General features: G+C 41.6%; 1 protein-coding gene across 1 annotated transcript in view; it reads right to left on the reverse strand.

Annotated features, from left to right (window-relative positions):
• The window catches only part of PLEKHH2 (pleckstrin homology, MyTH4 and FERM domain containing H2), a 572,539-nt gene that overhangs the window by 410,746 nt on the left and 146,260 nt on the right, over window positions 1-15,533 (reverse strand). The window contains exon 4 of the mRNA XM_086927801.1: window positions 2,894-3,043. Coding sequence (XP_086783927.1) covers window positions 2,894-3,043 — 150 coding nt within the window. The remainder of the gene's footprint in view (window positions 1-2,893; window positions 3,044-15,533) is intronic.

Consider the following 15,533-nt stretch of genomic DNA (forward strand, 5'->3'; position numbering starts at 1 on the left):
CCGAGGGAGGTGACTGGAGTAGCACTCAGCACTCCAGCTTCAAAATAAACTATCCCATGCTACTCCTGGGAAGAGAACTGAACAAAATAAATGTCTCAGATCAGAGCACACTGTAAATTTTCACCCTGATAAATATTGTCATACACTCAATGTAAGGATTTGGAGGGATAATATGCTGTATCCAAAGACAAACTTTTTTCAGAGTTGCTCTACATCAAGGGTCTCCAGCCTCTGCAATAGTGAGAAATACCTATGATCAATTAAACCAGTCCTGAGTTACTGCCTAATATATGGATTATATAAGAACACAACGTTCTTCTGTGATGGCATACAAACTAGTGTAGTGTCCCCAAGGAGCTGTTGTTTAGCCTTATTTATGAATCATCTGTGAGAGGGGAGTGTCTCTCTGAGGTATGTGGCTTCTGTCATGAAATACATGGGATGACAATATACTCATTATGAGAGCTAGGGTATGAAAGACTTTCATTCTCAACACATGGGAGGTCTGCGCGCTGGGCATAGCCAGGCGCCGAAAGCACCAAAAAGTGGAGACACGCTGTGCCTCCCTAGCGATCCTCTTAGCGAAGATATGCATAGCCATGCATTGGAGAGCACCAGAAGGGCCATTGATTGCGGCATGGAGGGGAGTGGTTAGTAAGTGGGCCCTCAAAGGAAGAGGTGCTTAGATTGGAAAAAATCCAAGGCACCCGCAAACACCACATTTACATGCAATGGGCGTCACTGCTCCATGCTTTCAAGCAGGAAGCAGCAGATGAGCCACCCGAGAGGGCCACCACACCCCCTGTAGAGGAGGCCAGCCGGGAGGGCACATAGATTAACCCTCCAGAAAATGGATATCCAGTGAGGTGAGGCCCCCAACCCAGACGCGAAAAGCAACCGGCGCCCCCAGATAGTCTCTCACACTCTACACCCTGCGCTACATAGCCTAGAGATAGATGCTGTCCAAATGGCCCACTAGCCCACATTGACTGGTGATAACTTCTATACAGTGAATCCCAGTTCTGATTACCCTTTTTGAAGAGTTTTTTCATATTAAAATGTAAAGGCAATAGGCGGCGTTACCCAACACTGACACAGCAGGTCAATACAAGAGTAACAGCACGTCCTGCAGGGAGCACCATATGTTCACACGGGTTGTACAAGCATGCCACCCCTAGAAACAGTGATGCTGGGTGTGTTAAAACTCATGCTTCTACCTAATGTAACTACTCACGAGAACAAAATGGCTTGTAGTAACTGTACTGTGCATCCTTAATGGTGTTATCACAATGTATGGACCTTGCATAAAATGAAATGCCAATAAAAAGATTTTACAATGAAAGACTTTCATTATCATGTTAATTGTCCAACACACATTGGTTGATATCCAGAAGCTGGCCTTGGCTTAATGATTCAAGATTATGGATAATATTTACTGGTGGCATGAATGATACAAGAATTATTGGCAAGGCCTACCCTAGAGTTTTTGCTGCTCTATGAGAAAATGCTCAAATCCTCCCTGGAACACACACAAATAAATCATAAATTACTAAATTACTTTTTAACATACATATATCACTGTTAACTATGACCATTAGCAATATATACAAGCAGTCTTTACAGCGCTCTACAAGTAAACATATCTCTGCAGCCCTCCAGTCCATGGGTATACATCTGAGGCAAAGATGAAAAACAATATTAGAAGGCGCAGTAGTGCCTTGTCGCATTTCACCCAAATATCTGGTTGTTTTTAAAAAACAAACCAGGGGGGGGGGATTCCTTGCTTGCATTAGGTGTTGTGGTGTCCTTGCACGCCTCTGACCATCAACACTTGGCCTTGTCTTATCTGATGTTTTATTCTTATAACGTTTGCTCCGTCTTGGGTAAGTAGTCCCAACCAGACACTTAGAATAACCTGTTTTTAATATTGCACCTCATAACGCATTCCTGACGTTACTGTGCGCTGTCAATAACAGGTGCTACTATCATGCAATCTAATGATAAGAAGGCAGAGTCCCCCATGCTGGGATATGAACTGCAGATCAACTCACATATCACAAAGCCATATTGCTGGCAGTTAATGGATCAGGGCAGTGGTTAATGTGTAAAAAAACATAAGTGCCAGGGCTCCAATAGTCCTTTGGCACCACCATGTGGCAGGCTGGTACAAACCCCTGTTTTGCCAATTAAGTGCCGGTGCTGAGCATCGAAACCAACTGCTCAAATTAAGCACTGGATCAGGGGCCGATGGAATCTATATTAATACTTTCTGGGCTGCAACGTCTTCTAAGCGGCTTCCTATCGTAGCCAATAGAAAGCGTTATTTTGTTAAACTGTAACTTTCACTCACCGAATGGACCTTCACATCTGTATTTTATTTATTTAAATTAATGGACAACTGAATACGATCACCACAGTTTCAGTTGCATTTCAGTCGTCAACCCAATGTCGCTGTTCAGTACTCAGGCACTGTCATAAGCCAGGAGAATACGTAAAATGGCCCTGGTCCAACCTGGAGCGAGGCATGCGCTCTACAGAACAGTAAAATAGTAAATAAACACATAAAGGCACCATTTAGAGGGAAGCTTGATAATGTGGATGCCCATATAAGGCTTTTTGTGTGTGGAGAAAAACAACATAACTTTTCATTGTTTTCTTTTTGACTTTCAGAACATGATGTGCATACGTGTGGATTGTCACGAGATACGATAACTTTACCAATGCTTGAATGGACACCTTCTATAAATGTTGGTTCTGCTACATTTACAAGCACAATAAACTGGAGCAGTGTAAGGTATATGTTGCTTGGTGGTAACCCCTGCTCAACCTCCAGTTGATTTACTGGCTTTTGCTACCAAAATCAAAATATATGTAAAAGAAAGTTTGTCTTAACCTGTTCTTCAAGCTGTTGCTCCAAATGTTGAATCATGTCATCCTTCTCTTGTACCAAGCTTTCTAGATCTTGGCACCTCTTATACAACCTGGTCTCCGTTTCGCTAGTTTGAACATTTGCTTCTTTCAGCTTCTCTTCCATAACCTGAACCTGTGGATCAACAACAACAAAAACGTCTGAATAAGACTAAATGTCTACAGTAAGAAAGCCCTATCAATTTGGATGAAGTTTTGTCACTTGCGATGAACAAGGACATGGGGCGTGGGCAGCAGAATAAGAAGTAAACGTTGGGGGTGGGGGCTGAGCAACTGCTGAAAAGTAGGAGGTAACTTCAGGCCTAGAAGAAGGAGGCTTTGGACCAAAAATTGCTCCCATACGTGCAAAAAACAACAACATGATCCTATGTGCTTGTGCCATTGGAGCTTTGTAGGTAATGTAGACACCAGTCAGCCTCATATCTGCCCCAAATGGTGTTGTACCACAATATCAAGTTATTAATAACGCCCTGCACAAAAATCAACTCCACATTATGAACTTGCATTATCTTGCATTATACATCAAGCTAGCAGATGTGGAGTTACAAAAGCACATCCATATTTCTCTCTATATTCTTACCAATATGATATAGAGAAAATTAATTTGTGGAATTGAGATTTTGCAGTTTGGTATTTCTTTTCTCCATACTATGACCTCCAATCCCTTAACTGGGCCAGCGTTGGCTAGGAAGACAGCGGGCAACAAGGATATTGCTTGAACTTCAAGTAAGAAGAGAGTAGACATGCAAGGCTGAGGCCACTAATAAAGGGCGTTCCTGTACTTGGGAGCAGGTGACATGTCATTTGCATAATAAAGTGTGCGAAAGGATGATATTGATGGAGAAACAGACCACAACCTAAACAAAGCACAGGGCCCAACATAGGTACATTGAGCTTGGTGGGGAGTTGCTGTAGGCCACTGAGACCTGAGACATGCATATCTAAAGCCACATCCCTTCTGGAATAGTGGTGACATTTGAGGAGAGAATTTCATTTAAAGATAGCCATTACCCACAGGGTATGAATACAAGGTATAGTTTGGAGTGGAGGCCTGACTGATTCAAAATACCATCAAGCGGCCACATCTCTATCGATTTTTTCTGTTAATATCACCTGTGGGCTGGGAATTTTAATCCGCTAGCCACAGTAATTAACACTGGTAAAATGATCACAGGTGTAATTCAAGTCCTCCTTTGCAGAGGCTGCCTTGGTAGCTGCAGGAAGGAAAGTGGCCAGTCTAGAGGTGACAACCTGACTAATTGTGTTTGAACATAGAATGTGACACGTACACATTGCTGAAAATCAGTTTGGGGAGACAATTATAAAGTCCTCTGCCTGTCAGTTTAGTACTATATTTGTGTAAATAAAATACAAACCCTGGAAAGAGCTCATATCACTGTTTGTGTTGCACATGCAGTTACTTGGACACAACAATGGCAGCAACTACACCACAAAGGAAACTGGAGCAGAAAAACCGCTAATTTTCTTTACAATAGCTCTCCCTGCATCAACGATTAATATTTTGATTTGTTACTATGGTGAGGGTATACTCATCATGTTATACACAGTTGCACATATGAATAGACACACAAGATGAAAAGAAATCAAAACACAGACTTCGTAACTATGTCACAAACAAGCCAGGATATTGAATGCACAAATGACATACAGTAATAAGACAGAGGCACGCATTTAACACAAAAATAGTCAGACCCCACTCCATTGACACAAACCATTGGCTAAATCTGTCCCGGTGAAGACCCATGACATATCTTTCCCACTTTGGGTCGAAATGAATCACGTAGACTAACCAAGGAGGAACTTTGATCATTTTGAAGAAGGAAAGAGACAAATGAAAGATCTTTACTTTCAAAAGCATTGTTATTCCTCCACCTGCCCTCACTCTGCCTACAGATTATTCTTTTTGTACACTTGCACTATGGTGGTCTCTAATATGATCTTTTAGAGAAATTATTTTGAAATCCCTTGAAGTGAATGTAAATATTTGTGTTATCAAATGCTTAATGCATTTTGATTGACAGTTGTAATTAAGATGTGCGCTTGTATTTTTTGGGTGATCTTTACAACACAAAAACACCTAAGAATTCAAATTGACATTTTGTACAATGCATTTCAATATTTTTATTGAATAGAAAATTTGCTTTTTCCAATTTAATTCAGAAGATGTTGGGTGTTAAAACTGAAGATTAGAGAGGGTCATGAGGAAGGTAACCAAGGTTTGCGGAGATGTCTCAAGAAAAATACCAGACATGCTGTATCCCTCATACATAAGATACTTAAGAGTAATGATCTAGGTGGGAATACCAGGAGAAGTGACGAAAAAAATTGAGATAGACCTAGATAATGATAAGTGACAACTTGCCCGTACAAGAGTGGACTAACTTTGCAACACGGAGTAGAGAAGCATTAGATTCTACATAAGTGATACTTTACCCTACAAATATTGAGGTGAAGCCCAACACATTTCTTAAATGACCTACTTTTTGTAGTCTGTGATGTTACAGTCAAAGACTTAGCAAGATCTCCAGTGATAATTCTATTACGATGCCCATCTGAGGGACTGTGTCCATTCTATGCCAGAGTATGGGAGTTCTTATCTCACTTAATGCTAGCAGCAAAAGAAATCCATGCATGGATCCTGCGGGTCACTAGTCATGCCTAGTACTGGTAGATTGCTAAGAAAGGTGCATAGAAGAAGGTCAAAGCTGATGGAAATGGTCAATACAAACTCAATGGTAATATATTAGACTTGAAAGCACAGTTTTGGGCAAACTAGTTATGTATTTCCCAGGACTGCACTGTCAGCAATGAATAAAGGTACTCGCCCTACTAGAGGAGCATGGAGTTAGCTGCTGAGCAAGTGATAGGTAAGTGAGAGCAAAGTGGGTTGAGTGTGTTCTTTTGGGCAGAAAAGAGGCTTACTGGGGTGTAGATGACTAAGGTGCATGTTTGTGCAGAAGTGAAGGCGAAGACAGCTTGGGGCAAGGAGTAGAGGGTGTTAGCTAGAAAATTCATCAAAATTCATCAAAATGTTCTCTTGCATAGATTCAGAGAGTTGGCAGATGGGAATGTCGACCTATATGTTGTGATACAAATTCAACACAAATTATTGACACAGAATCCGAAACTTGTTCAATACTCAGTGTGACATTATTAGAAATAATGATAGCAATTATAGTATAAACAGATGGAATAATTAATCTATCCCTGTATCTTTCACAGTGACAAAACAAATCTATCCTGATAAATTACAATTTTTGGCCCTCCTCCTATAACCTCCCAGCACCAAAAGCCTTGGTTTTTCTTTCCCACAAACCAACAGCTAACCATCTCCCACCCCAACAGGCAGGACTATTCTTACAAGCATAACCTAAACAAACATAACCATTTAACAGGCCTGAAATACCACTCAGATTGTTTTCACGCATTACAGAATTCAAAAGACTCTCAGATCTTCTGATGCTAATCTGTTACGAACTACTAACTTTAGGCTTCTAACTAGAGGTGGTAAATCATTTACATCACTAGGATCTACGGCCTAGAATCAGTTTTCTGGTTGTTTGAGATTTGTGGGAAATGAAGTGGTCTTTAAGAGACAACTGAAAAGCTTGCTCTTCCACGTGCCAGATGAGGTATGAAGCTATTTGATTTTATCTTTTTTGTTTAGGTCCGTTTTCTTTAAGAGATTTTTCTGCAGGTTGTGTTGCTGATGGTAAGTGATTATGTGTCTGAGATAGCCCCAGCATTATCTGTTGTGACTGGCAGTGCACTTTATAGGTACCTTATCATTCATTCATTCATCTGAAATAGTATGCAAGTAAAGAATGCATGATGATATGGACAAACAAGACACAACACAACAGAGGCCTTTAAAATAGAAGTCAATCAATGGACAATCCAACAGGAAATGAGCCACAGAAAAGTAATCTTCTCAGACACTGAAGAATATCAATAAAACCAGGAGCTCCCTAGCGTTGGTGTCACCAATTATTAGCGTATGTGTTACCAGAAGCTCTGCTAGTTAAGTACCTCAAGGTCACAGACGCTAGCCCAGTGACATCATTCAAGAAGAGTGGAGATGAGAAGTGTCCTGCTCAAGATACAATATGCACAAAGCCTCTCTTAGAATGACAGGTAGCCAAATGAATGGAATGGCATAAACCCACAGAGTCTGATTAGTAGCATAAGGGCCCTGAGCACAATCAGTAATCATGACGAAAAGCCGCATGATGATTGGTCATATTGTAGGTCCTGTGATGTCAGCCATAATGTGTGTGTTGAGCACAAAGCTAGGAAACAATTTCAAGTGCAGGGCAGCAAGAGTCAGGGTGTACGTGTTTGGGCTGAGTGTAGAATCCACCACAAATTGTAGGACAACTGGGGCAGGGCAAAGGCAGAGTCATGTAAGCTCCTCTCTGGATGTGGTTCTGGGAAATGTGAAAGTGTGTGTGTCTGTGCACACATTTATAAGCTTATTTGTGCCAAGGTGTCTGGTTACGGACCCTCCCTGGCAGACAGTGTTTCTTCTTGTTGGTTATCCCTAGCATCCAAGAACACCAGTAGCATTAAGTGTCCCTGAATACATAAGGGAGTCAGCTCTTCCATTATTAATGCTAAATCAACAAATTACATTCATATTTTATCTTCTTGGGTCTAGGTATCAAGTCAAATAAGCACCTTTTTGGGTAATATTTTATGTTTCTATCAATTGTGTAATCGTTTCTGCTGCATCCTCCCGGTAGAGGAGGGAGACTGGGCTGCCCCAACCATGTTTGCTGAACCTACCATCTGTTCGTATTTATCTAGGACTCATCCATAACTCCTGTGTATAGTTACTTAGGTTTGGTTGGAGTCAATTAAACTTGATGGAGAAAGTCAAACTGAATCAATTTGAATCTATCATTGTGAGAAATTCTCATAGAATAGTTCTGCGCTCTAACCCAACCATCATCAGCATACTCCCATTTGGTTCTTGCATCTACTATGCCCTGCCTGCTAGTGTTGAACAGTGCTTGGTTGAGTTATCACTATCTGCAGTCCAGCCCATGTGTTTTAATTATTTTTAGTAAATCATGTGCATAGGTGCAGTTGTATTCTAGTTCCTTTTTACTTTAAGCACATTCACAGCACTACAGTACATTAACAAAAGGTCTGGTGGAATCCCAAACTTGCCTCTAATTTCTGAAAAAGAGTGCATTGTATAAATGTACTACTTGTAGCAGGTTCACCCATATCCACTTGTTACGATCTGTACTATGTCTTATTTTTTAAAAACGTTGGGAGGCATCGAAGAGGAAGGTCTGGAGCATATGCTACCTGAGTTCCACTCACAGACAACATTTCCATCAGTGCTGTACCATCACTATCAACATTGGCAATGTTAGTTTTTACATTTACCATCAAATGGCTTCTGCTACCATCAGTAGGTAAAGCTCATCTCGCAAGAATCAGACCTACTCGTTGTCTCCTGTCAATGTCCATTGGCTTTCCATTGTAGTTGATCTGCAATTTACTAACGCTCAAAATGAGCCGCCTCCAGCCCTTTTCCAGTCAACAGCTGTTGCATCTTCCCTATAACTACTCAACACCTTCATTTACCCTATATTAAAGCAGACAGCAATGACTTTGCCTCCGTAACAAACCCTTCTACAATAACTACTTGTATGTTCGCACCATAAAGTACTAGATGGGGTCGAGTGACAATTTTTGAGAGACACTCTACCTATTATTGACAATGGAAGTGCATATCAGAATGCCAAGAGTTTCTCAAAGTGTTCAGTGCCCATCCCACCTTTCCTTCTACCACATTATCCTTATCACAGTATAATAACTGTCAGACTCTTGTTAGATGGGCATGGGGAGATGGGGCTACTGTCTAGTGTATTTTAATAAAAGAAGGCTGGAACTCTTTTGGTTCCCACTGTAGGCCGTAGGCCTGGGACATAAGCTTTGGAGGGATGAGTTAAAGGCAGGCTTGGAATGGTGAGTTCTGACTAACAGACAGCAGAATAAAGATGTGTGCAACTGCTCTCCGTGTGTGGCATACATGCTGGTGAGTGCCTAGGCTGGTCAGATGCTACAACTGGTGAAAAGATAGGGGATCTGAAGTCTGTACACTGAAAGCACTCTTCCAGAGAGATTGCTGTGGAGAAGCAAAGTGCTCCTGCATGCCACATGTACCGCAGTCGAAGTGCAGAAGCGATGCTGGCATTGGTGGAGACTCAGCATATCACCAGCCTGTATAAAACATGTGAAGACAAAGAAAGTCACCTTGAAAATGGAACTGAATGAATGTGCCGTAAATTAAGGATACTGCGCCATTACGCATATTAATGCCATATGCTATATGGATTAAGAATGCTAAAGAAGGATGCAACCGGGTTATAAAAGCAGCGCACGGCAATACTTCAGTATAGATCAAAATGAAATTCATGAGCTACGAAGCAGAGATTATCCAGGTGCCTGCGAAGAAACATAAGTACAAAGCCCATCCAAAATCATAACGTTATCTGCTTTTATGGACTATTGGAATACAAGGTTTATCTACTTACCAAAACCATTAACGAATGGTCGTGCCACAACGTGCTGCGAAGCGGACCCAGAAGGAGGGTCAGGGGTTGTACAATCAGAGTTGTGACTAGAAGAAGTGGCCCACCACCAAAGCTGCCACACAGGGACCCAGAACAACTCCCAAGACAGCCATAAAGAGAAGAGCTCTAATCGAGAACAAGGGCAAGATCCAAGCTTCGAAAGTTAGTAAAGCTGACCCCGCAGCCAGCACGTCACAAGGGCACTAGAGAAGCTCTGCCTGATCAAGTTCCACAAAAGGTACCTGAGAGCTACTATTGTCCACCAATGTCTATACGGCTTCTGCGTTGTTAAAACCGCTAACTACATTTGATACTTCCAAGAAACATAATATTGGTATTAGATGGATGGCATGGATAGAGACTATTGAGGACTTTATAGACTTTATCGTTGAAAAAGATGATAAAAAGAATATAAAGTATCTGAGGAACATGGCTGGTGAATGAGTGAAAGAAGCCATGAAAAGTATACCACAAGAAGGTGAAGTGATGTACAAACAAATCAAAACAGCCTTGAATGTCAAATTTAATCCAGTGTCAAATGTGGATTACGAAAAATATAGATTTATTCAAAAGCGCCAGAGACCAGATGAGACTATTAATGAGTTTGTAGAGAGACTGGATGTTCTGGTGAAGGACTGTAAATTCAATAAAATTAATGATGAAGAAGCTACCCGCCTCAGAGTAATCAACGTATGTCTGTCATATTCCTTTAGAAGAAGAATGCTGAAGGAAACTCTGAGTTTATAACATGCCCTCAAGCGTGCCTGTGATGAAGATCCTGCTGATTGTCAAGTAACTGATATGGAGCCCGCATGTGCCTAAAGTGCATCAGTCAGTACAAGGCTGAGGGGCACAAGGCGATGTCTTCACCAAAAAAGAGAATGTGTTGCAGATGTGGATTGTCATTTCCATATGAAGGTATAAGTCCTGCCACTGGGCAAACGTGTCAGCTGTGGTAAAGTGAACTATTTGGTTATGACTTGCAGGGTGAAGAGAAAAGTAAGTGCGTCACAGCGTGAAGACAAAACGGTCAAATGAACGCAACCTCAGCGACATTCAACGCACTCACACAAGGCCAACCGGTAACACCAACTGAGGCAAATCAACACCAAACAAAGTTGACTGTCTCAGTTTCCAGTGAAAGTAACAATTATAACTGTGCGATGTCGAAGTATACCTCAGAAAGGCTTGGACATGTGGGACAGGTGAAATGGTGAAAAAACTCAAAGTGAAAAAAATCAATATGAAGGAGCACCAAACACATTCAAACATTGTCCGAAGATCACTCTAAAAATAAATGGGTGTTCGCTACCATTCATAATTGACAGTGGTGCGTCAATAAATATCATGAAAAGTCAAGAACTGTCTCCAATAGCACCACTTACTAAGTCAAAGACAAAAGTATACACATGTGCTGCTTCGATGTCCTTAAAGAGTTAAAGATCCTTTATAGCCACGATGAAATACAAGAAAAATGTGGTGCAAGCACCAATAATGTATTTCAAGGAACAGCTTCAAGTGACTCTTTGCCAAGTTTTAATACTACTACTGATTTTGAACTGATATCAGTGAACTACAATATGTATGCTCATCAAGTAAGTCAACTTCCTTCATTATTTCACAGGTTAGGAAAACTCAAAACAATGAAAGTAAAGTTACATATGAATGAGGATGCTCATCCTCTTGCACAGATGAATTGTGTTTCACTTGCATGAGGATGTTGAAATGGAACTTAATTCATTGCATATACATGACATTATTGAACGCTCCACTGGTCCAACGCAATGAGTTTCTCCCATTGAGTAGTACCTAAAGGAGACAGAGAAGGAGCTGAATGCATATATGTTGAAATGCGTCAGGCCAACAAGTCAATTGAGTGAGAGAGACATCCAGGTCCGCACATTGCTGATATGATAACTCAACTGAATGGTGCGAAGTTCTTCTCTCGACCCAACTCAAATAAAGGATATCACCAATTGGAGCTTGAAGAAAAATCCAGTACATTACAGCCTTTTCTACGCATATTGGTTTGTTTTGCAATAAGCGATTGAGTTTTGGTGTGTCCTCTGCTGCAACTACTCTGGACTTCAACCATGGTGTTTGAGGTAGTTTGCCTCTGTTATTCCAGGGTCCATTCTCCTATAGCCCTGCAAACGGGGCCAAGTAAAACTCTTTTAGAACTTGACTCTCAGTGGTAGCGATGGAGAGCAGGCACAGGCTTCTTAGGGAGGTAGTGTGTAGGAGCTGAAGTTCAATACTCAACAATCACACAACAACTCAATAAATGAATGTACAATCCAGGAATGTGAAGTACTTTAATGCAAATTAGCATGGAACACTACACACTGGAAAAATAATATGCAGTTTAGTATCCTTCTTCCTATCAGGCAGTCGTGAGCCTCAATCTGCTATTCCCCGATTTTCTCCCTTGATTCAGGTTCTGTTACTCAGGTGTCTTGGTGGAGTTATATCACTCCTGTAATCAGTACGCTTAATTTTTAGTTCTCTGTTTTAGTACACACAGTAGTTGAGTCCTCAGTGGATCAGTTCAGCTGTCAGGTTATGCACTGTGCTTGCACAATCTCTTCTAAGAGGCTGCACACAAGCAAGCAGCATCGTACATGGGTCACGCTTTGACTTCTGGGCCCACACTCATGCAGTGCACCCATGGGAAACATAGAAGACAGTCCTCGGTCATCATTCTTCTGAACTAACCAAAGGTGGGTGTTGTAGCCAGTGGCATCTTCAGTGACGGTCTCATACCAGGTGCAGCCTTGTCTGGCCTGATCATGTTTTCAGGTGATGTATCAGCCTGCAGTTGCATCCAAGCACAGGCCAATTAATCAGGGCAGTGATAGCCATGGAAAGGCCGATCACTTTGGGTAGTTGCCATGTGTTAGAGCTGCATGTCTCAAAGTCTTTTCTTCACTTCTAGAAATGGCAGTTTTTCTTCTCACCGTACCATAGGCTAATCTGGGGAGAACAGCACCTGTGAACCTTCAATCTTGTATTGACCATACTGCGTGGTATGCTAGAGGACCACTCAGTAGTTTGTCAATAATGGCTCTAGGCGGCACCCCTGGCAGGGGTATGAGAGTTGTGTACACTCTTTCAATGGAGTCTGTTCTACGTCACCATTACACTTACCTACCTCTGAAGGAACAGTTCAAAACTTGAGCCTTTTGCTCAGTCTGGGAGCCCAACAAGTTAAATATTGCTACTTCTGGTTCTGCCTTCAGCATCTTCATGGCAGTACTCCAGGGAGTGATCCTTTTCCTGTAAATCATGTAACTGTTTTATTATTTCTGTGACCTTATTTCCACAGTCAAATCAACTACCTGTTCTGTTACCTTTCTCTAGTCACACATACCAATCCTACATTTATTGCTTTATGTCTGTTTTAATGTCCAGAGAAGTCCACGTCTTGATTGGCCATCAGGAAGATGTCTAAAATGTCTGTGGGGTCTGCATTAGCAATCATAGGTAAGTGTCCTTCCACAATCAGTCTATCAGGTGCAGCTGGCAGCTTGATTTGAGTTTCCCCATCCTCATTCATTGTTAATGTGTCAAGTGCATATAAGTGAAAATTATATACCCACATTTGCTATGTTGAGCACTAGTCATCTTTTATGGATTGGTTTACCATCTGATAGCCAGCCTGCAAAAGGCACACTCGGTTTATTCCACACAGTTGTCAACTCACCAGTGGTCTATCTTGTCAGACTGCTGAGTCCCTGTGTCAGTCATGCGGTGAAGGAAACAATATTGTAGAGTTCCTAAGGCAACTTCAAAACTTTAAAAATAAATAATGCAAATGTTTTCAATAGAGGAGACAGTCACTCAATGTACAAAAGCTACAAAATTGTGTTTTATTAAATATTTTCAATATTAATATCATATTTCACTGATTGTGATCCTAGTATCCGGAAACGAGCGGGACCGCATAATGTTAAACAGACGCGCGAGCTGAGGAAACAGTGATATACACAACAAGGATTACCCTCCTGTCGTGAATGATACAGCTTTTTAACCTGGGTACACAGCTCGTCGCCCCCATCATATGCTTTTATTCAGGACCAGGTTACAATTAGAAAACCCCTTACATATTGGCATCATTTCACCATCAGGAGCATTATTCCAGCCTCATGGTGGATATATGCTCAAGATCTGAAAACTTTCCTTTCAACGGGACCGGCATATGAAGTTATTAGCTCGTTTTTCAGAATACTCTCTACCCTTTGTCAGGCACCGTACCTTCACTAGAGAAATACTTGGGAAGTGTCATTCCTGAAGAAGGCAGACCTCTGCCGAAACATGCGTACATGAATTGCTGCCACAGCCCTCTTATTGGTGCATTCTTTGTCTGTATATCTCATTGTGATTAATAATTGGATGCTGTATCATCACCCATTCATAATTCTTACAAACCAAATGTAAAGAATGTTTTACAAAGAATGTAATTAAATGTGTGATCTGTATGTATGGGTATATGAATGAGTGCAGTATGCATGTAGTATGATATAGTAATTTCTCTGTCACAATCAGTTAAATATGATATTAATATTGAAAATATTTAATAAAACACAATTTTGTATTTTTGTACATTGAGTGACTGTCTTCTCTATTGAAAACATTTGCATGTGGAGAAGTGTGGCTCAATGATTAGAGCGGCAGACCCTGATGCAGAGGTCTAGCCCGGGGCCAGCGTTCAATTCCCCGCCTCGGCGGGTCTTGGGCTCAAAATTCCACGGACCTGATAATTCTCGCTTCGGTGCCTATTCCATTCATGGAGTCTCACTCTGCAACTCTGGGCAATAGCTTGCTTATTCTCCACAACGCCCCCCACAACGCTAAGGATGCCTGGCCTCCACCTTGGGGGTGCCCAGGAGTGGACGCCTCACAGAGAAAGCCAGGATGGGTTCCACAGCGGTATTCGTACAAGCGCCTTGAGACCCTTGCGGGTGAGTAGTGCGCTATACAAGTATCAATTTACAATTTTTATTTACAATTTATTATTAATTTTTAAATGTATATTGAAGTTGCCCTAGGAACTCTACAGTATGTATTTCCCTGCCTAGGTGAGCTTCACATTAGTAGCAGGGAGGCCCTGATCTTTACAAGGTGAAGGAAACAATGGACAGGCATCATGGGTCATAGAGTTCACGTAGGGATGCACTTCACTGATAAACCATTCACACTGCGCTATGCTTACTAATAACCCGGGCCCATGCTGGTTCCTCTACATTTGTGTACTCCTCTATTCAGTTTCCTCACAGCTGCCATGTTGTTTGATTCCAGTCAAGTGAAGCAGACCCTCAGCATTTCCAAGCATCTATTATTGTTTCTCAAAGTTACAGCAAACGACTCCAAACGTCTTCTATAGCTTGTTCATCTGTTTTAGTCAGTAGATGGTTACTGTGATGATAGACAAACTTTGGATAAAGATGTCATCCAGTGATAGACTGCATATTTATGTCCTGTTGCACATGTTGCTGGCCACAGACCATTCTTGTCATACCATGGATACTTTTGGATCTGCCCCTCTCTGCAGGGTCACCCCCACGTTTTTTGCCTTCGCCCCTCATGTTTTGCTGAATTAGTTTTTGTTGACTTTAGGAATCGGTTCACTTTACCACTGCTAAACAGTGCTACAGTGCATGTGCACTCTCCCTAAACCTTAGCATGATTGTATTACACTTGATGGGCATATTTAATTTACTTGGAAGTCTCTAGTAATGTGGTAGTACTTAAACTTCAATGCCGGGCCTGTAAGTTAAATGTTACTAGTGGACCTGCAGCCCTCATTGTGCCAACCACTTCAGTAGCCTTTTACAACATGCCTCAGCTCTGCCACTGCAGCCTGTAGTGCAGTTTCAATCTGCCAATTCAAACTGACAAAACTAACCTTTTTCCTGGCCTAACCCTTCCTTTTTCATACACATAAGTCACTCCTAGAATAGGCCCTAAATTGCCCATAGGGTAGGGTTGACAGGA

This window comes from Lissotriton vulgaris, chromosome 6 (assembly GCF_964263255.1).
Source record: "Lissotriton vulgaris chromosome 6, aLisVul1.2, whole genome shotgun sequence".
In the NCBI taxonomy this organism is placed as follows: Eukaryota; Metazoa; Chordata; class Amphibia; order Caudata; family Salamandridae; genus Lissotriton; species Lissotriton vulgaris.